Raw genomic sequence first — 13,727 nt, 5'->3', positions numbered from 1 at the left:
CATCGTTTTCTTAGAAAGAGAAAGCATAGTTTGCTATCTCTTTTTAATCTTCACCGATGGCAGACGCGAAGGGACTGCTGCAAGCCGTTATGGAAGTTTCGGTTGCATTCGGGTGTAAAGCAAAAATCATGAAACTCAATCTCACCACAGTTTGGAGAGATTTGCAGCTGGTGAGTTTTGTTAGTTTGATATTCCGAGCTGCGATATCACAAGCTTGCAAAATCAACCGCAGTAGTTTGCTTGTTGATTTTTGTCTACGAAAATCAAGCGTGATCTTGGGCGTTGGTGAGATTTGATTTTTTGATATTTTCCCAACACTGATTCTGAAACGAGGAAAACATTCCAGGATGGAAAGATCACGGGCATATACAATGTTGCATGCGCCTAGAACTTAAAATCTCGATCTTTAAAATATATTTTAAGATTTCGGGATAAATTTTAAAGATTTTGGATCATTGTTTTTTTTTAATACTGGGACTCAAAAATTCGAAACATCAAAGATAAACAAATTAAGAAAATTTGTGCGGCCATGAAATTATTTTCCCGATATTTTGAATCCTAGAAAAACAGAAAAAACATTTTATTATTTTTAGCATGGTTTTTTTTATTTGGGCATGGAAATTTTTTGATTCCGGATTACAAGTTTGTAAAAAATATACTACAATTTAATGAACTTACAAAAGAACTCAAGATTCTGCGACATGATTTTTTTTTTCGATGTTTGAACAAATTTAAAGCAAGCGAGCTTCAAATATTTTAGAGCTTGAAAATTTCCCTATGCCATTTTTCGAAATCTTAGTCTTGGACAACTTTCCAGATCACGAAGTAAAAAAGCTAGTATATTGAGATCGAGGGGCAAGAAAAGTTAGATAGGGGAAATGGCTCTAATGTTGGCCTATGGATCTAAGATTGGGCCCATGGCTAAAAATATGCTATTCATCAATTTTATCTAGAAGAACACGTCATTAGGACGGTACCAATGGATATTTTTGGTCGCTATTGAAAATTTAGTCGATTGTTGAATTTATGTATGGGCCCAAATTAGGGGCATTTAGGCCGACATTACATCCATTTCCCCTATATTTGAAAATATCATCAAATATTTCTAAAAGGCGAATGAATTCTCAAGTTTAAATTCTCTATAATAACAAGGTAGAGCTTTCTGCGCTGAGCAATGTTTAATATACGTATACTTTTGTTTTTTTAAGTCTATGTCAATCAAATTAAAATATATTATAAACATATTTTGGACCAGATTTTTTTTTCGAAACGTTAGTAAGTTTGTGAAAAAATATGACAAATTTTATATCTCAGCCAAGAGAATAAAAATTATAATCTGGACAAATTTCGACGATAACAGACTTGTACTTCTAGATCAGGGAGTTGTAAAATAAATCAAACATGTATATGGATGATTGTCCACACAGGGTAGAGGGTTCTGTCTACGTGAAGATCAACATCTTTTATCGCGAACAACCTTCCCATAATGACACTGAACCGGTATCACAACCGTGACCGTGAGTATATGACTTTAAAGTTGAAAATTTTCCATAATTTCCCATCCCATCCTTCGTATCCGATTTCCATCAGCATAATAATCCCTTAACGAATCCCATTAAGTGGAAAATCCCGGAAAAATGGCATTTTGCAGCACTTACCTTTAGAACCTGGTTCTTCCGGAAGCTTAGCTCATCGTCGGCCGTGGCGTTAAAATCGTGTTTCGCAACCGCCTCCATGATGCTGCTGGTGTTGTTGTTGTTGTTGTTGTAGTTCCTGTGATTGTTGTTTCTGTTGTTGCTGATTGTTACTGTACTCCTCGTGCACCCCTCCCTCCACAGGCAGAAATCCTTTTTGTGCACCAAAAGAAGATTCCACCGCACACACTGTTGACGACGGCGACAGCGAAGAGGAAATCCGAGACTTCGCTCGTTTTTCTTCTTCTTCTTTGTATGCACACTCTTCTCGGATGCTTGCTTCCCCCGAAACGAAATCACGCAGATAATTTATTGGATCTTATTTTCTCCAGACTATGCCGTGCACTTTTTTTTTTTTCGTTTTGCCACACTCCACAATTCTTGGCTTTTTCTTACTGCACGTGGTTTTGCTCTTATTATCACACTGCTCGTTTTATGCCCTTCCACTCTCTCTCTCTCTCTCTATCTCTGTGCTGCTTCTGCGGATTATTAATCACACACAAAACTGATGTGATTTCGCTTATTTTCTATGTATTTATTTTTGCTTGTGCTTATCCGAACGAACGATTCACTTTTCTTTCTACACTGCAAAAAAAAACTAAACCTCACAGACACAATAAAACAGAAAATTCCCCCGCACGTACGCACACGACAGCGACGATGACGACGACGATGACGGTGACAAGACGCGGAGCGCGGACGGGGAAAAGAATAATATTAACTTTTTTTTTTCGCTTATTACAGTCGGCTATAGCCGTTGTCCCCTCTTACTGCTGATCGTCTACAACACGCTCTTTTCGGGTGGTGATTTCACAAAAAGCTCGAGAAATGATTTTCTTTCCGTTTTGCTGCAACATCTAATCAGATTTTAAAAATAGCTACCACTGTGCACACTTTCACAAACTTCACTGCTTCGCCTTCGGGAACTGTGTTTTGACAGCACTCGCACCGATCCCTCTCTGTCAATTCGGTCTGTCAAACTGTAGTCACTCCGGCAGAGTAGCAATTTTTCCTCAATCACTTGCTTTCAGTCACCCCTGAAATATCGCAGAAAATTACTTCGAATTCCTCGGAAAAGAAAATCGCACCTCAAAAACTCAACTGAGAAATCGAGTGAAAACTTCACTACACTATCGTCGGCTAGTTAACCATTCCACCTTGTCTTGCTGCCACTTTCGGACTGTCTGAGTCTGCTGCTGGCTGACTGCTCTTCACATCTGTAGTATGAATGTTTCGTGTTGTATAGTCGTCCCCCGAAAAATGTGTGATGTTTGGTCTCCCTCTCTGAATGCTCACAACACCCGCACACACAGTTGCAACAACACGCTCTCACTCGACGACGGTGGACCGAACCGCGATAGACGGAGGATCTGATCTGTCTCGCTAAACTTACTAAACGGCGACGACGACGACGACGATGAGGTAGCTTCTTCTAAAACGAACCGTGTTATAAATGCTATTTATACGGCAGTAAGGTAGTTACGGTATGTTCTTCTCTCTTCCGCGAATAATGGCGTGCGCGGTTCGGATGTTTTGGTGCGACGCGCGGCGTTTCCGAAGGAGAGTGGATTTTGAAAATTGTGTGAGTTTTGCAAACATTATTTTCAAAACAATAAAATGCATCGAGATTCCAGGAGCGACGCTACTAGTTCTCATTGATGATGATGATGAGACACATGCTCATAGCTGTTGGCTGTCCCCACCGTTTGACTTGATCAAGTTTAATAACCTACAATTGTACTCAACCTGCTATTGTATCAAGGGCCAAAAAAGGCCTACGTGCATCCACGGGATAGTTGAAATTCTCCTTCCAACAACAGAATCATACAACCAGTAAAAAACAAGCCATTTAACAAGCTGATGGGGAGAAGAGCCCACCCTCAATCCAAAAAATGACATTCAAACTATCTCCGTCCAAATCGACTCAGTTCGGCATTCTGGTGAGCCCGCTCAACCAACAATAATGTTTATTTCAAACTCTCCTAGATGCACTCAGCTGTCATAGCAGAATTTTTAAATTTATATTTTTTGTTAAAATTTATGTTACTAGCGAAGATACATCGAAATAATAAACCAAAACATTTCGTTTCAAACTATGATAAAAGTGTAATGTAATTTATCAGTTTTAGAACAGGAAGCTTACCGGTCATCGAATAATAGAAGAAAAAATGTTAAGATCATTTTGCTAATTTTCTTGAATCAATGCTTCTCGTGTTTATTCTTAAATCACCAGCGTTGTTAATCGACAACCGTCGGTAGCGCCTGCAATCAAAATTACCTTCACCTGCTGTTTGAATCTGAAAAGTGCACAATAGTCCAGGATAGGTATTTAGCAAGACAAAAGTCCTAGTGCTTTAAGTGTTAGAGGTTGAGTGACTTCTGTGAACTTTTTCAGCTTACAAGGCTCCAAAATCCGAAATTTTTGAGTTGCCAAAATCAAACCGTGCCAAAATCCACCGATATTATTTTGAAATTTAATATATGATCTCGTTGGGTTTGGACCACCGCGAGTCAAATTTATGACATAGACGCGAGAGGGACAAAAGTAATCCAATCTACATTTCATTTAACAGATTTAAACAAAATTTACTTAATAATCATCCGATTTCATCCACTATTCATCGAAGATTATGTCTAGATAGAGCTGGAATTAGGGCGTAACAGCCTTTGTTAACAATGACTTCTATCGATGATTTCTAGAAACTCAAGGCACGCCAACGCAAACCAACATAACCGTCGGCCTTAACTTTCTAGAAATCATCAAAAGAAGTCATTGTTTACAAAAGTTATTACGCCCTAATTCCAGCTCTATCTAGATGTTGAGTCTGATTTAGATCTGTTTACTCTAATTAGTTTTAGTGTGTATGTATTTACTGTCACTTTCTTGATCGTGCAGAAAATCGCATGAACATTATTTTAGGCCACTATACTCTTCCCGGAGCAAAAACAACAACCGCCCTCATCTACCCGTCCATTAAAGCAATGCAAAGTCCAGTAAAGTTGATGCAGTCTTGGACCCTACGCAGGAAAAGGATCCAGCAGATTCGCTTCTCAGTTCCGTAAATTGATTTCCAACGTCTGGAAGATCAACGATAGGACTAGAATCTACCCCAAGCCAAGTCAGCCAATCGAAACTCTAAAAGGAATCCGGCTTAAATACTCGACCCTCCCTCCTCTGCCTCTGGTCCATAACCACCGTCCCATTCTCTGACCCACAAACTCCGATCGTGCTAATCTGTCTGAATATCAGTGACAACACCTCGCAAATATCCCTTGCCACTCCCCAGTTGGCAAGCCATCAGCAGCAGACGGAGAAGCCAATTTTTATTAGGGCTCCTATACCGCTTTAAACCAACAACCTCCTTCGCAAGATTCGGTCAACCCCTCAGTACTCCCGAATCAGGGCTCTGCATTTTCGAATCAAAGGAACGAAAATGAACTCTTCGCAGAATCGCTTCATTTCGAGCAATATCATTTTCGTGTAAGTCATTGTTTTGTTCGTTAAGTGCTTCAGTTCATTTCATTTGAAGCAAAGGCTTGTTTCAATTGACGCAATGAATGATTCTCATATTTCAAATCCCCTTTTCCCTCTCCCGATCCTAACAATTTTCATCCACTAACCTCGAGAAGACCGCGAGTAATCGGTCAAATCCTTTAATTTTAGATTTAAGACATTTATAATGTATAAAGAAAATGATAACTTGGCTCTGTAAAGTTTATTCGATTGAGCCTGTACAAATAAAATAATTAAAAAAAAAACGGATGACTCGTAAACTGCTTCCTTCGTTTTTTTCCACTTTCACTTCAATTTGGGCTCATTCGACGCATCGGGACGTCAAGCATGAAAATATAGTATCCGCACAATATCGGTTACCGGATGCCATCCCTATCCGGATTATATGTAATAATAGTATATTCTTTTATATCAAATGAAATTAAATAAACGAGGCCATTCTGGAATCCAAGATGACGGCCATCGGGGTCAGGAAAAGTCTCAAACACCCTACAATATGTGTATTTTCGGAACGGGAACGACGCGAAGGTCGAAAATCGATACCCGACGCCATTTTGGAATTCAAGATAGTGGCCATTGGTTTTCTGAAGTGTCAAATACCCTACGATATGGGTATTTTCGGAACGGCAGATGCGTAGATGTCAAAAATCGATATCCGACGCTATGTTGGAATCCAATATGGCGACCATCAGGATTCAGAAAGTGTCAAATACCCTAAAATATGGGTATTTGCGCAACGGGGACAACACGTAGATGCCAAAAACAGATATTCGACGCCATTTTTGAATCCAAGATGGTGGCCATCGGGTTTCAGAAAAAGTGTCAAATACCCTACAATATGATTATTCTCGGAACGGGGACAACGCGTAGAGCCGAAAATCGGTATCAGATACCATTTTAGAATTTAATATGGCGGCCATTAGGGTTCAGAAAGTATCAAATACCCGACAATATGGGTATTTTCGGAACGGGACAACGTGCCGATGCCATTTTGGAATCCAATATAGCGGTCATCGGGTTTCACAAAAAGTGTATACCCTAATAGGGGAAATGTATGTAATGTCGGCCTAAAGCCCCTAATTTGGGCCCGTACATAAATTCAGCAATCGACTAAATTTTCAATAGCGACCAAAAATATCCATTAGTACCGTCCCAATGACGCATTCATCTAGATAAAATTGATAAATACCAGATTTTTAGCGATGGGCCCAATCTTAGATCCATAGGCCAACATTAGAGCCATTTCCCTTATCTGGGTATTTTTTGGAACGGGGACGACGCGTAGATCCTGAAAATCGATATTAGATGTCATTTGCAGGCCACTTGACACTTCTTCTTCTTGAATTTCAAGATGGCGTCGGACATCGATTTCTGGCTTCTAGATGTCACCCTATTCCAAAAATCCCACATTGATCGGTATTCGATAGTATTTCACAGTTTCTCTGAATCAACGCCGCCATTTTAGATTTAAAGAACGGCGTGACATCAATTTTCGACATCTTTGTCTCATCCCCATTCTGAAAATAAACATATTTTAGGGTATTTGACACTTTTCCGCAAATCGGAAGTCGCCATCTTGGAATTTAAAAAGGCGTCGGATATCGATTTCCGACTGTTAGACGTTACCCTGATTCTAAAAAAACCGTATGTATGTGTATTTGACAGAATTTACAACTTTTCCTAAAACCGGAGGCCGCCATCTTGGATTTCAAAATGGCGTCGGATATAGATTTCTGACCCATAAACGCCATCCCGATTCCAAAAATACCTATGAGCAATTTCCTAATAATTCGTATTTTTTATATGGTTGACAATTTGCGTTCCTCATGACCGACTATGCCATTTTGCATCTTCATATCGCCAATTTAAATCCAGCCTTATTTTTGAAAATGCCATATAGAAAAATATCAAGCTCATCTTCAGTAAATTTTTACTCGAAAACTCTTTGTCCTAACGGTTTGGTATCTTGGGCAATATTGCAGGTAATAGATAAGACTTTTTGATAAAAATATGCAACGTAAAAAAAATTCACCCAACTTTTTTTAATTTTTTTTTTTTTTTTTAATTTCAAATAAAGTCTTAAAAACAATTTTTCTCAAAAAAGGATTTTTTGTATTTTTTATTTGTTGATATGTTTTAGGAGACAACAAATGCCATCTTTTGTACTATAGGTCAAGACGGAGAAATGATGGACAAAACAGTTCTGATTTAAAAAAAAACTCAAGTTTTTGGAAAAATATGCAAAACTTGGTCCAATTACTGTTTCGATTTTAAATAATGAAAGTACACCAAATTTACAATATTTTTTTTCCTCTGTTCGGGACCTAACACTACTGCGACCATAAAAAGCACCGAAGTAAAATTTTGCTAAGTCGCACCGTTTTCGAAATGTAGCGGTTTCAAAGTAGATATTTTTAAAATGTTGGTAGTTTTTGGCCATTTTTAAATGTATTTCGCGTTTCTCTTATTAGGATCGAATTTTTTGTCACTTAAAACATATCAACAAATAAAGAAATACAAAAAAAAAATATTTTCTGGGATATTTTTATTTTAAGATTTTATTTGAAATTTTAAAAAAGTTGGGTAATTTTTTTAGAGTGCATATTTTTAAAAATAGTCTCATTTATTATCTGCAATATTGCCGAAGACCCCAACCCGATCGGACAAACAGTTTTCGAGTAACATTTTTCTGAAGATAAGCTTGATATTTTTCTATAGGCCCTTTTCAAAAATAAGGCTGGATTCAAATTGGCGATATGAAGATGCAAAATGGCATAGTCGGTCATAAGGAATGTTTCTGCAAATTTTCAACCAAATAAAAAAATACAAAAATAAACCGATTTGCGAATTCGTAGGGAATTGCTCCTATATTGATGGGTATTTGACAATATTTCCCATTTGTTCTGAAATTGAAAGTGACTTTGTGGGGCCCTGCTCCCAACCAGCCATCAAGCAAAACTCATTTGCTTTTGCAACCACCTCAGCCTCCCATTCGCAAGATGCTCAATTTCATGATTCTCTTCCGTAAAAGTATCCAATCAAGAGAAGCAACCACATCCAGGCATGGAAAATCATTTGCATTCATTTCGTGCATTCATTTGCATTCATTTCGTGCATTCATTTGCATTCATTTCGTGCATTCATTTACATTCATTTGCCCCTAACTTTTTTCATCAACAGAATTCTGCAAAATGTATTATACATTCACTGAAAAATAGTAACAAGTTCTGCCCGATCTAATTCCTGATGCATAAGAGATGCAGATTTGAGTTATGGACAAAAGTTGTAGCTAATAACAAAACCTACTAAAGCTCTATACATCATTTTGCGGAATGCTGTTGATGAAAAAAGTTAGAAGCAAATGAATGTAAATGATTTGCCATGCCTGCCCACATCCATCATCGAACTCTGACGGAATCCTCCTCAACATCTCAGTTCGACACTGAGCGTTCACAAGGGCCAATATCGCAAACGTAAACAATGACTTCTTTCGTATAATTTTTTCTAACTCAAAGTCTATCCGTGTATGTCACTAATTCTATCGGATAGGACTCTCCTTCTACACAATCATTGTGCTAGTTTACTTGAGCGAGTTTTCATCTTCGAGAAATTCGTGGAAGAAATAATTGTTTACGTTTGCGACATTGGTCCTTATGAAAGAATAGGAGAGAGTTGTTAGTTGTATGGTAAATCATCTTTCATGTGATAGATTGAGGTGTGACCCGATATGTTAGAGATGTGATCGATAAAAAACGAAGTTATTCGTTTAAAGATTTAAACGCGATTATATCAGATAAAAACAATTTGCATGGATATAAATCAATTTATCAAACTAAAACGTGTTTTTGGATAAAAATTTAATAAACCTGGGACTTTTAACCCCCTCGCATAGACGTTACTAATAATGAATCTTTTAATAAAAATTTTAATCATATGGAGCAAAACTATGTTCTTTTCAAAATCCGGTCGGAGCAAAAATCGAACGGGTACTATATTTAACTTTTTAAATTACACGAGATTTATGCTTTTAGATTCGAATTGTAAGACCGACAACATAGTAGAAGCGATTCGATGCGTTGGCAATAAGCGAAGCGCTTGCGTGAATGGTCCCTCTATGAGCGTTCTATGGGAATCGCTCAAACCTATCATAGTGAAATAGTGAAAGCGATGCGAAAAGGTGTGCAGCGTTCAGCAAAGCGACAGAGCTGTTCGTGTTGTGTTTTGACGTCTGCGAACGCAAGTGGACTGATAATCTTGTTTGTCACTAGATTCAAAATCAGATCGAATGTGTCCATATCCATTCTTGTGGAAGACCGAAACATCTCTGGATATTTACGAAGATCTTCGTACAATTTGAAGAATTCCTCATTTCGCCTTCTATTTCGATTGATTGGGTGAACTACAAACTCTCTTTTGTTGTTCATTACGAAATTAATCGTGCTTGAGGAAGCGATATATTCCCCATCGGATGAATCCATGCTGAATTTGAACAAATATTTTGCAATGATTGCAATGTTTTCAAAAACGCTTTCACTATGTTATAGGTTGCTTTGCCTGCCGCTTCATTTCACTTTGCCAATTGTTATCGCATCGAATCGCTTCTCACCGTTTGCATGGAACAGAATATACATTTTTTTAGTACTCCATTATCCAAACCGCGCAACTACAGACGAAAATTATCAATGTTTGGAGACATCCTAGTATTTCCATAAAAATATAATATTTTCGTACCGTTACTTTAAAGGCAGTGTGTATTGAACGTACCTTGTACAAATATGCTAATGTAACTGTATTGGTGTGCCATAACGATTGAAATCACCCACACATTTTCACACCCAGAATGTGAATCTCCGAATCGAGAATAGGTATGTGCCTTGCTGCCTATGCTGCCACTGCCATTGCCAGTCACCCACCGCACGAGACGAGACACGAGAGACAACACCACTAGGGGTCATCCGCCCGCTGCCGTGCATCGGGAGCTACATGGAGCGAGCAATCTAGACGATGGATGACACCAACACAGTCAGTGCTCATCCCCCGGTGTTTCGATGCCGGGGGAGCAAAAGAACATCTTCGCACCGACCGACCGACCGACCGATCGGAAAATACATGCATGTAGGTTATTTCGTTCATTTTCGTACAGAGAAGAACATTCCAATCGCGACCGAAGCGGCTATCGAGGGAAAAAGAAAAACAACACAAGTTTAAAGGTGATAGCCCCAAGTTCCTCCCGTCCTCCTCATCACCCCGCACACCTAATATAACGAAACGACGACGAACGAACGGCGCGACACCAACTGGGAAACACCCCATTAAAATGTACAATCGAAAAATATGAACGAAATAATAATAACAACAACAACAATAATAACATAATAAAACTCGTGAAACCAGATTGGGCTGAAGGGTGTCTCGTCCGTCCATGGCATCGGCTATGTATGGATGCCTGCATGCGGGTTGCTGAGTTGCTGTAGTTTTGGCTTAGCTCTTTATCTCTCTCTCTCTCTGTGTATGATATGTGAACATTATTTCTGCGCTTAACAGCTTAACCCGAAACTGTATTATTCATCGTATTTTTACTTTGCTCTAGTGTTGTAGAAGTTTTGTTATTTTGAACAAGTATGATAGGGGAAATTCTTCAGAACTCAATTTTCGATTATAAGCATAGAAAACTAACTTTATGATGATGTGTAGTTAGTCTGAAAAACATTGAAATTTTGTGGCATTGAGGTAACATATCGCTAACATTGAAAATTTCTGAACATTCCACTAGACAGTCAGATGTCGTATAACAAAGTTTAGATAGAATCGTAAATTGCTAAAGAATTCGCATCGCATGAAAAATTACCGACATCTGTAGCAATAATCATTCTTTGATGAAGAATTACATGTTAAAATTTTACGAAATCTTCAAACTAGACCAGTTTGCATTCTTGAACTTTTTGAGATTTCAGAACACCGACAAATTTTAAAATTCAATATCTCAGATTTGAGAAAAAGATCACGGCTTGGACTATTGTTTTGGATGCTTACACTTTGAAAAATTGTGTACAGAATTTTAAAGAAAATTGCAAATGAAACGTTGTTTACGTTTGGATGAAGCACCAACTTTGGACCCCCTCTCCCTTGTAACGTATTTTTTCTACTTGGCTGGTCACTCTAAAAAGCCACGTCATTTATGCTTCGCTTTCTTTGGAATTGTTTTCACAACTACCTTGAAGTTCTCCTTAGAATCCACATGCAATTCTTCACATTTATTTTAGAAGTCTCCTCAAATATAGTTCGTAATTCTGGTTAGAATTTACTTTGAGTTCTCTGCTTCCTGGACTTCTACTTACTTACTTACTTACATTTAATCGTAATCCTTCTTAGACAAGATGTGTAATCTACGTAGCATTTTGAGGTGAGCAATCATGTAGGAAAATGCGCTACAAGAGGAAGGGGGTCCAAAGTTGGTGCTCCATCAAACATGAATAAACTGTAAACGTTTGTTTACGTTTCATAAAGCTCCTACTTTGGTCACCCTGGTCCCCTTGTAGCATATTTTTCTACATGACTGTAAACCTAAAATGCTACGTTATGCATCTTCCCTTAGCATACATTAAGTTCTCCGAAAAATCCCATCGTTGCTTCGGATTCCTTTGCTATGTTCCAAGAAGTTTCTTGAAATTCTTCTTTCAACAGGGCTGGTAGTGCTGATGCGATAAAATAATAGTGACTTTAGTGACTAAAATTACGGAAATAGTGACCAAATAGTGACTTTTAAATAATAAATAAGTAACCAATAGTGACCTTTATATGATGACTCAGAAACTCAAATAAGGTTTAGTATATGAATAAACTGTTTTTGTCATGAAACTTAAAATCACATTTCATCAATTCCTATTCCTTCCTATCAATATCGAAACTCTCAACGGAATCTCCTATGAATAGCACCTTTGAAGTGATTTGAATAATTTCCTTTTGTTTACGTTAAACATGATGGCCAGCAAATAGCATGTTACATGAATTTCTGCTTAGAATAATCTTGGACTTCTCCCATGAATTCTATAGGACATTAAATTCGTATTCTCCTCAGAATTTCCATGGTATTTCCTCAGAATTCTCAAAACGAAAATCCATCTCAGAATACTCTTGAAACGTTGAAACTCTTCGAAGAATTCCTTTGAGATTGAACCCTCAAAAGCACATTCCATTGGAATTCTTCTCGGAATTTATTTCGAACTCTCTAGAGTTCTCTTCAAAGTATCATCAGAAATCATTCCAGAATTCTTTTATAACTATCCGAAGAGATCATCTTTGGAGTTCGCGGGATTTACATGGAATTCTCATCAGAGCTCTCTTAAAAAAATGTCAGAACTAGTTTTGAATTCTTATTAAAATTGGTCCTAGAACCCTCATTCAATCATCATAGAATTCTCTTAAGATTTGAATTACTTCCAGAATTGTGTCGGAGCTGGATTTTGCATCTTTAATAATTTAAACAATAATCAAAAGGAACGCTCGTATGTGTCAGTTTCAGGGCTGGGTTTCTCACTTCCGCTTAAGCCTTCGACCAGGTTTAAGTATATGGGTAAACCTGGTTTAAGATTTCAGTGGAGGTGAAGAAATCGGCCCTCAGAGCACTTAATTTTACATGAAACTTTCTTAATCTGTACTTTGGTATTCCTCTCTGAAATGTCTTGATAATTATCCAAAGACATCTGAAAATCTAGCACAAACCAATACCCTTGAAAAGTTTCCTAGGTTTAGAATTTATTTTTGGAGATAGGAGATACATTTTCCGTGTTTTTTTTTATCGAAACTGAAGGCATTTCCCAGTATTTATCCTGGTGTTTCAAAGGTCCTTGAATTTTTTCGGTTCACTGGACATCCTGGTTAAAATTGTGAATTTTTCAACAGATATGCATATTTTGTCATAACTACTGTAGACTTCCTTAGTGCCAAGTACTCAATTTAAAAATGGTGTGGATATGTTTCCCTTTCACTCTATTTTAGTTGTGAAAAAGTAACTTTATTGACTATTGTAGGGAAATAGTCTTACTGACTTTTTGGTGTGAAAAGTGACTTTTTAGTGACTAACTTCAATATAGTGACAAAGTCACTAAAAAGTAACCTGCTACCAGCCCTGCCTTTCAGTCACCATGCGATTCTCCTCAAAATTATCATGAAATTTCCTCAAAATTCTTTAGGAAATTTCCTCAGAAAACCATACAAATTAACATCAGAATTTCCTATGAACTTTTATTATTTTTTTCTTTTAATCCTATTCAGGATACCATTGGGATTCATCTTAAAACTACCCAGGAATTTTCCATAGGTTTTACCTGAAATCAGAAGCCCCTCAGAACTCCCTTGAAAGCAATCCTCACATTTGACATGAAGTTTTCCTCACAATTTTTGCCAGGGTTCCCTCGGAATTCGCTTGAAAGTCCCTAGAGTTCCCTGGAAATTCTCATCAAATTCATTCATCAAAGTCTATAAGCCTTGGAAATTTTTTCAAGATGATTGTTTGACGT

The 13,727-nt window shown here is 37.7% G+C and overlaps 1 protein-coding gene across 1 annotated transcript in view; it reads right to left on the bottom strand.

The window, feature by feature from the left end:
* Nucleotides 1-2,855, bottom strand: part of drk (growth factor receptor-bound protein 2 drk) — a 92,637-nt gene extending 89,782 nt beyond the window's left edge. Inside the window, exon 1 of the mRNA XM_065227758.1 lies at nucleotides 1,659-2,855. Coding sequence (XP_065083830.1) covers nucleotides 1,659-1,736 — 78 coding nt within the window. The 5' untranslated portion in view covers nucleotides 1,737-2,855. The remainder of the gene's footprint in view (nucleotides 1-1,658) is intronic.
* Nucleotides 2,856-13,727: the final 10,872 nt, after the last annotated feature.

Source organism: Ochlerotatus camptorhynchus, unplaced genomic scaffold (assembly GCF_037179485.1).
Source record: "Ochlerotatus camptorhynchus isolate MF236.1 unplaced genomic scaffold, CSIRO-AGI_Acam_v1.1 ptg000022l, whole genome shotgun sequence".
NCBI classification, from domain to species: Eukaryota; Metazoa; Arthropoda; class Insecta; order Diptera; family Culicidae; genus Ochlerotatus; species Ochlerotatus camptorhynchus.
This window is presented reverse-complemented; position numbering and strand designations above follow the sequence as displayed.